The sequence below is a fragment of the Epinephelus lanceolatus genome, chromosome 5 (assembly GCF_041903045.1).
Source record: "Epinephelus lanceolatus isolate andai-2023 chromosome 5, ASM4190304v1, whole genome shotgun sequence".
Taxonomy (NCBI): Eukaryota; Metazoa; Chordata; class Actinopteri; order Perciformes; family Serranidae; genus Epinephelus; species Epinephelus lanceolatus.
The window spans coordinates 7,434,419-7,446,436 of NC_135738.1; the positions used below are offsets into that span (position 1 = coordinate 7,434,419).

A 12,018-nucleotide genomic window follows, 5' to 3' on the forward strand; every position below is an offset into this window, starting at 1 on the left:
TTTTCTGCGTCTCACAAAGACACGGCGGTTGGAACCAAAGATCTCAAATTTGGACTCATCAGACCAAAGCACAGATTTCCACTGGTCTAATGTCCATTCCTTGTGTTTCTTGGCCCAAACAAATCTCTTCTGCTTGTTGCCTCTCCTTAGCAGTGGTTTCCTAGCAGCTATTTGACCATGAAGGCCTGATTGGCGCAGTCTCCTCTTAACAGTTGTTCTAGAGATGGGTCTGCTGCTAGAACTCTGTGTGGCATTCATCTGGTCTCTGATCTGAGCTGCTGTTAACTTGCGATTTCTGAGGCTGGTGACTCGGATGAACTTATCCTCAGAAGCAGAGGTGACTCTTGGTCTTCCTTTCCTGGGTCGGTCCTCATGTGTGCCAGTTTGGTTGTAGCGCTTGATGGTTTTTGCGACTCCACTTGGGGACACATTTAAAGTTTTTGCAATTTTCCGGACTGACTGACCTTCATTTCTTAAAGTAATGATGGCCACTGGTTTTTCTTTAGTTAGCTGATTGGTTCTTGCCATAATATGAATTTTAACAGTTGTCCAATAGGGCTGTCGGCTGTGTATTAACCTGACTTCTGCACAACACAACTGATGGTCCCAACCCCATTGATAAAGCAAGAAATTCCACTAATTAACCCTGATAAGGCACACCTGTGAAGTGGAAACCATTTCAGGTGACTACCTCTTGAAGCTCATGGAGAGAATGCCAAGAGTGTGCAAAGCAGTAATCAGAGCAAAGGGTGGCTATTTTGAAGACACTAGAATATAAAACATGTTTTCAGTTATTTCACCTTTTTTTGTTAAGTACATAACTCCACATGTGTTCATTCATAGTTTTGATGCCTTCAGTGAGAATCTACAATGTAAATAGTCATGAAAATAAAGAAAACGCATTGAATGAGAAGGTGTGTCCAAACTTTTGGCCTGTACTGTATATATATATATATATATATATATATATTATATTCATATTTACACAACAGGTTTGGATGGAAACAAGCAAACATTCAGGTTTTATTTAGATTATTGTCTGGAAATGTGGCTCAAATTTTGTTAAAAGTTTGTTCTCATTTTTGAGGCCACAGTTTGTTTTTTTATTGTTGTGCTAGATAACATTATTATGTACAAATGTTCAATATTTTATCAGCCTCCTGCATATATTAGAGACACTCGGTGTCACAGCTTCAGAAATTCAGTTTCATCAAAATGTGGCTCTCATATTTACAACCTGTGACTTTTGGTCACAATATTTTAATAAACAATGTTTCATGAAGCATTTTTGACAATTTGATGATTAGCTGTAGTTTTTTTTTTTTGTCCTTTACATTAATTGATTTTGGTTTATGGTTTTAGTTCCTTTGTAAAGAAAAAAGAAAACCTGCCACATGAAGGAGAACTGCTCTTACTGTTTTAGATTATTTTGATGTTTTTTTATGTTTACCTGCTGCTCTGTCAGTGAATTAAACAACAGTGAAACAAAACTAAGTGAAAAGCTGGACTGATCCATGACACGTGTGTGTGTGTGTGTGTGTGTGTGTGTGTACTAAGCCTACCGTGAATGAGGCAGCAGAGCATCAGGACATGCAGGGTGAAGATCCGAGCATCCATCCTCAGCAGCCGTGAGACACAGAGATGAGAAACTGAGCGGAGTTCGTCCTGAACTGGCAGAAAACACCGGAGAGAGGGAGAGAGAGGGAGAGAGAGGGAGGGAGAGGGAGGGAGGATCAATGGAGGTTTTGCTCTGAGTAGAAGGAGATGCTCCTCCCCCCAAAAAGCATCCGAAGGAGAAGACTCAGCAGCTGAAGACAGTGAGGTGGGGTGTGTGTGTGTGGATGTGTATTACTCATGTTGTGGGAACATAAATCTGTTTACACATTCACACTGTGGGGACTCTCCTTCCTTGTGGGGACAAAACATAAGTCCCCTTAATGTGAATCCTTAAATTAAAGGGGAAAGACCTGGGCTAAGGTCAGGTAAGTGTCAGACATGTAGTGGTTAATGTTCGGGTCTCCAGGAAAATGAGGGGGAGTAAATGAAATGACCTCTGAAGTGGTGGAAATACAACTGTGTGTGTATATGTGTGTGTGTGTGTATGTCCTCCTCTAAAAAGTGGATGAGCTGGTGATTTATTTGATGTTTCTTCTGAGGGTTTTAAAGCTTAATACTGAGCGTGTTTGTATAAGCTGCCAACCAGCCAATATTTCAATGTGTCTCATTTATTTATATCAAACTAGAAATCAGTCAGACCTCGCAGTGCATCTCTGTCAAGGCCGTTCAGTCCTCTGCATGTATTATCCTCACGATAGAACATTTAAAAAACAATTTAGGAGGTGTGTTCAGGTAGTGTTTGACTATGTTTACAAGCAGGAAATATTCATTTTTTTGTCCTTATTTCCAAAAAAGACAATATACCTGCGAAGCTGTTTACATGACTAATTACAATGAATTTCACTAATATTGGTGTTTACATTGATTAATGTGCCCTGACATGTCATTTATCATGTCAAAATATTAGATAAAGACTTGTTGGGCCGTGTGAACACAACCTCCTTCGATGTTGTGATATTTGTTCATATCTAAAAACCTGCCGATACACAAGTCTTTCATAATGTTTATTAAAAGTACGTGGCTCTTCTTCTGACCACAAATATGGGCTTTTCTTTTGGGCGTGTATCTCTGCACTAGACATGCAAACTATTTGTTTCCGAACCTCAATCTGTCGACTCATCACAATATTGTTTTGCATTGTTGGGGTAAGTTGTGTTGAAAAATGGTGCTGCACTATTTACATTGTTATATTTGGTGTATATTGTTTACCGTTTATACTGTTGCACTAAGCAAGCGAGATGGGGTCGAAAAAGGTTTCTCCAACTGTGGAATACAAAGTCAGGACATAAAAAGGTTGCTTAACTTCATATCGGGGAGATTGCAGGTATAACATAACAATAAAAACTAATACTGGACTTTTTTGTCCCCTTATCTTGGACTGAGGACAGACTAGATGCTACAGTGACCCACTATCACCTCTCCAGGTATAAGTGGTATTACAAGACAGGATGGGCCAGCACTTACTGTAGGTTCAAACCAGAAGCTTCCAAAGAGGCAAAGTCTCTCGCGGACGCCCAAGAAGCACGACTGTCAAAAATATTTGTGGCAGCTTTGGTTGCTCTAGTCGCTCATCACGTGAATCGTTGAATGTTTGATCGTGCTTTTCAATTTAAAGGAGTCGCAAAGCGGACTACTGGCTTGAAAGCAGCGTAGTTGCTGCTTGCTGTTGTCCAGTCTGTATTTTAATGTCGTTTTGCGAAATCTGTGTTGATAAAATGCTTTGCGGTATGTCATCCCATTCAAACCAAGCAAGGAAGACTTCCATGCTACATCGCAACATTAACCTGCAATTCTCTCCTCTATTACTAACATTACACACTTTAAAACACACCAGACCGACCAACTACCTCCACGACACAGTCCCAAGCCTCATTCTTTTTATTTTTGGTCTCTGTAACTGAACAGCGACACATTATGAAGGACTGAGTGGGCGTGAACGCAAGTAATAAATGATATCCATTGTCAGAACAAGTGTGCTGTAGGAACCAAAGTTACATGGCATGTTTTCTGGGACCCGCTTCATCGAAGCACGTCAGCATTCTGACTGGTTGTTGCCGAACCATGTCAGAGCTCATTACCGTAAAGTAAAACGAGTTTTAACTCCCCTCCGGACCTGCTCTGGTCGCTTTGGTCTCCCAAGACACGCAGCTGACGACCAGGTCGCCCAAGTCGCCAGGTTCTCATTGAAAATTAATGATTTCCACCGTTTTGGAAGCTCTGGTCGCTGTTGGTGTAAACGTACAGTTAGATATAAAGTCAACACGGTTACTTCTTTACAATTTGTTGATAACGGTAGTTCATCTTTTAAATGTTTTAGACTACAATTCTGGCCATATCTTACACATTGTACCTTTAATGTGGTCTGAGAGATTCTTGGTGACTCTCCAGTTTAACAGATGTTGAGATGTCTGTGATAAAACTAAAATTAGCTTTGTTGAAATTTAAACATTTTGTTTTTTAGACATTTAGGTTGCATATAATTGTTCCGGTAGTACTTGGTTTTATTTTGGTGTGAAGAAAGACTAAACAACATGGAAACGCTGATGACACAACAGTTAGATTTATACTAGAAAAACTAACTTTCCTTGTTTACCCAAACCTTCAGATGTCTTCTGACCTACCAATTACCAATATACTTGCTTGATGGAGGAAAATATGGAAGTAAATATCCACCTTTAAATTTTATTCCTAGAAGAGAGGCCTCTATTAAAAGCACCGGATTGGATTTGTTCTTATCTCTCTGAGTTATAGTTTGCAGCAGCACATGTCATCACCACGTCTTGTGTCGCTGCACATCCCGGTCCAACATAAAGTTTTCACACTTCGACAGACAAAGCTCTCGGGGACAAACAGCCAGCGGCCAGCACAAACCTCTTCAGTGGATCCAAGTGTGAAAACACCTTCAGACTCCATTCACACCGCTGACTGCACTGATGAGACACCACAGAGACACTGCGGTACCACACGTAGTTCATGTTGTTCATGTTCATGACACAAAGCCCACATGTTGTCTCCCACACTCAGCCGCAGTGTGACATTCTCAGTTTCTAATGTTTTCTGGAACATTTGACTCTCCTCCACAGGAAGCTGTTTGTTTCAGACAAACACGACATGTCTCCCCAACTGGGAGCAATGTTAAAGAAACATTTTCACTAAAGGTTTAATATTTAAACGGGGAAACCTTTTACAGCTTGTTTTTAACATTTTCTAACATCTTTGAGACGCACAGTCGGTCTGCAGAGACTCAGGATGTGCTGGTACTTTTAACATGCAGTCCTCTTTATAAGTTCTGTCTGTTACAGCAGTGATGAACCAACACTTCTCAACAAAGATCGATTTAACTGGTAATGCTGATTCGTTTTCATGACTTTCCCGGGCACATCTCTCAGGTGAGGTCGGGACTTTATAAAAAGATAGCAACCAGATGTCAGAACCTAAGCAGCACACATCAAAGAGGAAAGTATGAAAATTATGGACACAGCACCCAAAAAATGCAAATATAGTGAGGTGAAACGCTAAGGGGGAAAATCTGGGGTTGGCTTTACTTTCACTTGTGTCAATGATGCTGTTTACAAACAATAACCGACAATCCTGCATAGTATATCTTTAAGTGTTTCTCTAAAACATTGAATATTCAGGACCAGCTGTCATCAGATTTCGCTGCAAACATATGACAACACATTTTACAATCAAAGCTCGCCCACGTCCAACCACTGAGAGAGGTGAGAACAAAAAGAAACAAAAATCTCTATTGTTGAATTAGACTTTGGCACACGAATTATGTTAAATCCCATCGCTCATAATAAGAATCTGTTTTTCAGTGCCATTAAAATTGAAAATTTCTTGTTTCAAAATGTACTAAAAAATAAATAAATAAATAAATTACAGGAAACTTGTGCTTACTTGGCAAAAATATCTTTGCTTCTGCGTTCCTAAACATCACATTCTCACTCCAACCTCGTCATATATTGATGTGTTGGCCGTGGACTTTTCACGTCCACATACGATGTGCAAGGTACCCTGGGTGCATTGCTTGTTGATGGTCTGGGACACCGTGTCAAGTACTCTTCTTTAAAGATGCACTTTGGTTTTCATAGGAAATTTACCGTTTACATACAGTCTCTTTCAAAATAAACGCACTACGTCGGTACAACACAGCAAATTGACTTTTTTTTTCCCCTTTCCTTTTTTGGCTTTAAAACCTTTCCGTAAGCAAACACCGCTCTCTCGGGCGAAAGTCGATGTTTGTTGGACCCATCCTCCATCACTCCCACCCATATGGCTCAGAGTTTTGCCGCCTTAACTTTTATCCTTGCCTTGCTACATTTCCCCTGATGCCTCCAGCCGCCGTTTAACTATAATGGCAACTGGCTGCCTAATATACCGACGTTAAAGGATGCCTTTTTCCTTGGTTTCTGCCGCCACAAGTCATTGCCCAAGCACTGGATTTCGATGACTTCAGAGTGAGACTGTGCTCTCCAAAAATGACCCATAGGCTTAAACCAATATATTATGTGACCTTTTTCACATGACCTCTACACGAGCTCTTAAATTAAACACCTTTTTCTAATGCATTTTACACCCTGATGAAGAATCTCTAGTTTTAACGTGTTGGTTTATCCATATATCATAAAGGACTTCCTCAAATGTATTTTCGGACTGCCTGCCTATGTGAGTTTTTGTCCTGTCCTTGAAGAGCACCTGATTTTTTACATTTAGCTACACAGTGCCCTTTTTTCATCATGACCCATATGTCTGTTTTCTGATTTTCCATCTCTGTGGTTGGGGTCTGGTTGCATCCCCACCAAGCAGCAACCTTTGAGGCTGCAAAACAAAGACAACATGAAGGTGCCAAAAAAATATTGCACGCATGAGCGGATGCAAGGGAGTCACCATTGCCTGCCAAAACAATAATGTGGGCAGCGCTGGTTGTAATTAAGCAGCAACCTCCAGGGCAGAAAAATAAAGCCAACTCGGAAGTGCTGAAAACTGCAATTCCTCTTATGGCCACTAGAGGCTGGCTCCAATGCAATCTGCAGTTCTCTGTTGTTGTTACTTTTATAGTTATGTCCTTTTGTTTTTTGTAATATATATGATTATTTTGTTCACTTAATTGATATTCCTATTATTACTGTTCCACTGGTCATCAGTTACTTTAATGTGCTGTCATTGTGATTTCTGAAAACTGTATTGGGACATATTTAATCTTTCCTGACATACTATGTAGTGTGGTAGAATGGAGATTGGAACGCACAGCAAGATGGCAACAACCGAAATGCCGAACTCTTGCCTTCAAAACAGCAGTCCACGAAATAATTGGTGATGTCACAGTAGCTATGTCCATTATTTACACAGTCTATGGTCCACACTAAGCTGGTTAAATTTAGAAAAGCATCTTCCTCCCTCTGTTTCAGACCAAAATAACATTTCCTCTCCCAAAAGAGAACTTTTTCAAACCAGCCTCCAGAGTGTGTAAATCTAAAAAGGACAGTTTGGTGTTCGAGGAAAACTGAGCTTTCACAAAACAACGTTATATTCCTCCCACTGAGGACTGGGGGACTGTGTGACAGACAGAGTTAAGAAAAAAATTCTGTTGCTTCAAATTTCCTCTGTGATCGATCATTTTAATTGTCAACATGGCTGACTACACCGTACAGCTGCTGTCATTAACCTGGATTTATCCTGGTTAACTGCCTCACTGCTCACCAGATGTTGGACTGTGATAGAGTTTTGATGACAGGAGGATGGAGAAGAAGAAAGATAGCCGGTGTTCTGTAAACTGTCTCTACTCGAATGACATCAATTGTATTTTTACATAAAGACGTCACAGGCTGTCCACATGTACAAGACACTTAAATTTAATGCTTTTTGAGACCTTTCCGAGATAATTTTCTAGATAAAAAATCTAAGAGATTTAAGCAAAATTTTAAGCATATTTAAGACTAATTATTGGACGAATCATATTTTCCTTATTCAAGCACTAGTCCATACCCATTGGTAGCTTTGTCACCTTCTACCTATGCCAATCCTCAATGCCTATGTGCAGTTTCACTTAGATTGACCACGTCAGTGAGTAGAAAGCCACAGTGATCGGTCACATTTTAGCCATTTTTAAGCATTTTTCTGTTGTTATAGCGCCACTCAGTTGCTAATTAGAGTTAAATTTCTCCAGTCACCTTGAGGCGTCCTGTTCTACATATCTACCAAGTTTAGTAAAAATCCATATGGCGGTTAGGCCTAGATAAGAAATTAGCTCTCTAGCGCCCCCATTTTGTTTAATGAGGTCAATAATGGAGGGGTCCCCTCAGATTATGTGTGGTCATATGCCTACAAAGTTGCGTGGTGATGGGTGAAACCCTTGAAATGTTATACACCTTTATGTGATGAGCCACGCCCTCCGCAATATTCATTGCCTTATAGAAGCTCAGTTTTAGTAAGTTTTCCAACTTTTGCCAAGAGGGAACTTTAGATATTGGTCCCTAGATTATGTTCACCCAGTTTCATGCAGATCGCTCAAACTTCCTAGGAAGAGATCCATTTGAAGTGTTTTTCAAAAAATTCTAAATGGTGGAAAATCTATATAAGCGGAAGTTATGGGTTCTTGAGGCAAATGTGTTCCTCATGAGGAGAGGCATCTCTGTGCAAAGTTTCATGTCTCTACGACATACGGGGCATGAGATATGCCCATTCAAAGTTTGCAATTTCAATCGGTTGCTTTAGCGCCCCCCTTTGGCCAATTGATGTAATATTGCTTCATTCACATCCTCCCATGACCCTCTACCACTGTGCCAAATTTCACATGGATTGACCAAGTCAGTGAGGAGAAAAACATGGAACAGACACACACACACACAGACACACACACAGACACACACACACACACACAGAGTCATTATATAGTAAGATGGGTGAATTCAATCTCCATGCAGTTAGGGTTGGGATCTGGATCCGGTTCTTTTTTGGAACTGGGTCCAAAGTTCCGGTTCCGGAACCAGTTCCATCACATTTGGAGTAAGGGTTCCTGCAAACGGTTCCTAGATTGTAAAATAAACCCTGTCATGTGCATTTCCATTAGAGTGCTGCATGGGCAGCATATTTCTGTCCAAACCCGACCGAGCCCGACATTATTTAATTACTAAAGCACTGAATTTGTGTCATACAGTTGTTATGGTTACAGGCTATTTAACAGGCCGGGCGTGCGCCGTGGGTGCTCCGCGGAGTGGGAGACCTCCGTGTTTGAGACAGGAGCGGGCGGCAGGAGGTCCGAGGCTTCCAGCGAGGGGAGCAGTAGAAACAAACAGCCAATGTGTGTGTATGTGTTCTGTTCAGGTGTTGTCACGTAAATAACAGTGCCCAAGCATGAATACATGTAAGTATGTTTTATGACATTGCTGTGGTTAATTTGAGGTAATAGTGTTACTGTAGAAATCAGAGAATCACTTTTTGTTGTTATATATTCTCAGGGAGATGATACAAGCTCTAAATCTGAAATACACACCACACACAAATGTGTATTTTCATCTAAGTGTACTGTGCAACAGTTAGAATAAAGTTTTTGTATTTGTATTTTTTGTATTTCAGCTACTGTCCATTCCTTGTGTTTCTTGGCCCAAACAAATCTCTTCTGCTTGTTGCCTCTCCTTAGCAGTGGTTTCCTAGCAGCTATTTGACCATGAAGGCCTGATTGGCGCAGTCTCCTCTTAACAGTTGTTCTAGAGATGGGTCTGCTGCTAGAACTCTGTGTGGCATTCATCTGGTCTCTGATCTGAGCTGCTGTTAACTTGCGATTTCTGAGACTGGTGACTCGGATGAACTTATCCTCAGAAGCAGAGGTGACTCTTGGTCTTCCTTTCCTGGGTCGGTCCTCATGTGTGCCAGTTTCGTTGTAGCGCTTGATGGTTTTTGCGACTCCACTTGGGGACACATTTAAAGTTTTTGCAATTTTCCGGACTGACTGACCTTCATTTCTTAAAGTAATGATGGCCACTCGTTTTTCTTTAGTTAGCTGATTGGTTCTTGCCATAATATGAATTTTAACAGTTGTCCAATAGGGCTGTCGGCTGTGTATTAACCTGACTTCTGCACAACACAACTGATGGTCCCAACCCCATTGATAAAGCAAGAAATTCCACTAATTAACCCTGATAAGGCACGCCTGTGAAGTGGAAACCATTTCAGGTGACTACCTCTTGAAGCTCATGGAGAGAATGCCAAGAGTGTGCAAAGCAGTAATCAGAGCAAAGGGTGGCTATTTTGAAGAAACTAGAATATAAAACATGTTTTCAGTTATTTCACCTTTTTTTGTTAAGTACATAACTCCACATGTGTTCATTCATAGTTTTGATGCCTTCAGTGAAAATCTACAATGTAAATAGTCATGAAAATAAAGAAAACACATTGAATGAGAAGGTGTGTCCAAACTTTTGGCCTGTACTGTACATGTAGCCGACACGTTGTTTCAACGCAAATTTAAAGCTTCAAAATTTAATATTTTTAAGACTTTTGTCCTTCACTGAAACTGTTGGTTGTTCTCATCACTTCAAAGGTCAAAAGGTCATGATGTAATTTACCATGATCACTGTGTAAAAACTTTGAAATAATAAGTGAGTGTGAGCTGAATCCCTGGTGTGAACACTTTCCCCAGCTCTGCTGAGCATGATATAAACTCCTGATTAATTTGCTAATTAGAGCTGAATAATGGGATCGTTTTCTTAATGACTCTCTCCATTAGAGACGTTCCTGCTGATGAGACGAGAAAAATCTGCTGTCAAACATTTCGAGCTGCGGCAGATTCAAACCCAAACAATAACGAGCATGTCTGTCTCTGTTCAGTCAGTCCTGTTTGAGAGTTTCATCATGTGTGGAACCCGTTAAAGCCATAATACACGGCTGTCGCTGAAAACTTCAGTGTGTGGTTATGTGTTTACCTGATAGTGTTACTGTCATGTGCACGCCGTCCAGAGACAGATGGGTTTAATTCCAGGATGCCTCGCTTCCCAGCATCCTCTGCTCAGCACGCTCAGCTCTCTCTGCAGCTTATTACCAGCACTGCCTGCAGCGGTAATGAGCAGAAAACCAAATATAAAAGCAGAGCATCTGCAAGTTCCAGCAAGTTAAAGCTCTGCAAAACCTTGTTAATGGCTGAAGGAAATTTAAGGACAAGCTGAGGAAGTAAAAACAAGAAATCCTTCACCTGCTGGAATCAAACATCTTCTCACTGAAAACACGTCTGCAGCTGTAATGAACACGTTAAACACACAGTAACATGGGTTCATGAGTGTCACTGTGATGCTAATTATAACATCCAGTCTTTCCTAACAGCAGCAGTCAGTTCTCTTCAGGTGGAGATCACAGACACAGGACAGTTCTGGCACTGATCATAGACTACCATCTAGTGGACAAACACAGAACTGCAACCAACAGCAGAGGACTTATTCCTGTACCACAGATAATCTTAATTTTTAGACAGTGTTGGGAAGTAACTAAGTACTGTAGTGATTCACTCATATTTCAATCAGATTTAAGGTAATTGTTATTTACTTAGGTCTTTCCATTTTAAGCTACTCTATACTTCTACTTTATACTATGAATGTACTTTTTCTTTAAAACTCTGCTACATTTGACAGCTTTAGTTACTTTGTGGATTCATAGGAACACAGGATATTAATTAATCATTATATACATTATAATATCTTATTATGGATTAAAAAGTATATTTTGATGGTTATACTCTGTTACTTAAGTAGGATTTTAAGTGCAGGACCAAATTACAAATGTAAGATTGTTTGGAACCTCTTACTTCATTTTCCATTTCCAACAGGTGTTATTAGAGGCTGTAGATCATAATTTTAATCCCGTAATATATATATCAGCATAATGAGTACTTTTACCTTTGGTACTTTAAGTGTATTTTGATGCTATTTTTATACTTTTGGCTTAAGTAAAATATTGATTGCAGGACTTTTACTTGTAACAAAGTATTTCTGCACTGTGGTACTTTCACTGGTGTAAAATATCTCAACACTTCCTCCATCACGAGATGACAGAATCACAGCATTTAAAATCCTACTGTTAACTTATAAAGCTCTAAATGGTCAAGCTCCGTCATATCTTAGAGAGCTCATAGTGCCTTATTATCCCACCAGAACACTGCGCTCTGAGAACGCAGGGTTACTCGTGGTCCCTAAAGTCTCCAAAAGCAGATCAGGAGCCAGAGCCTTCAGCTATCAGGCTCCTCTCCTGTGGAATCATCTTCCTGTTGCGGTCCGGGAGGCAGACACCGTCTCCACATTTAAGACTAGACTTAAGACTTTCCTCTTTGATAAAGCTTATAGTTAGGGCTGGCTCAGGCTTGCCCTGTACCAGCCCCTAGTTAGGCTGACTTAGGCCTAGTCTGCCGGA

General features: G+C 40.5%; 1 protein-coding gene across 1 annotated transcript in view; it reads right to left on the reverse strand.

Annotated features, from left to right (window-relative positions):
• The window catches only part of LOC117262630 (neuronal acetylcholine receptor subunit alpha-7), a 74,778-nt gene extending 73,114 nt beyond the window's left edge, over nucleotides 1-1,664 (reverse strand). The window contains exon 1 of the mRNA XM_033635677.2: nucleotides 1,563-1,664. Coding sequence (XP_033491568.2) covers nucleotides 1,563-1,617 — 55 coding nt within the window. The 5' untranslated portion in view covers nucleotides 1,618-1,664. The remainder of the gene's footprint in view (nucleotides 1-1,562) is intronic.
• Nucleotides 1,665-12,018: the final 10,354 nt, after the last annotated feature.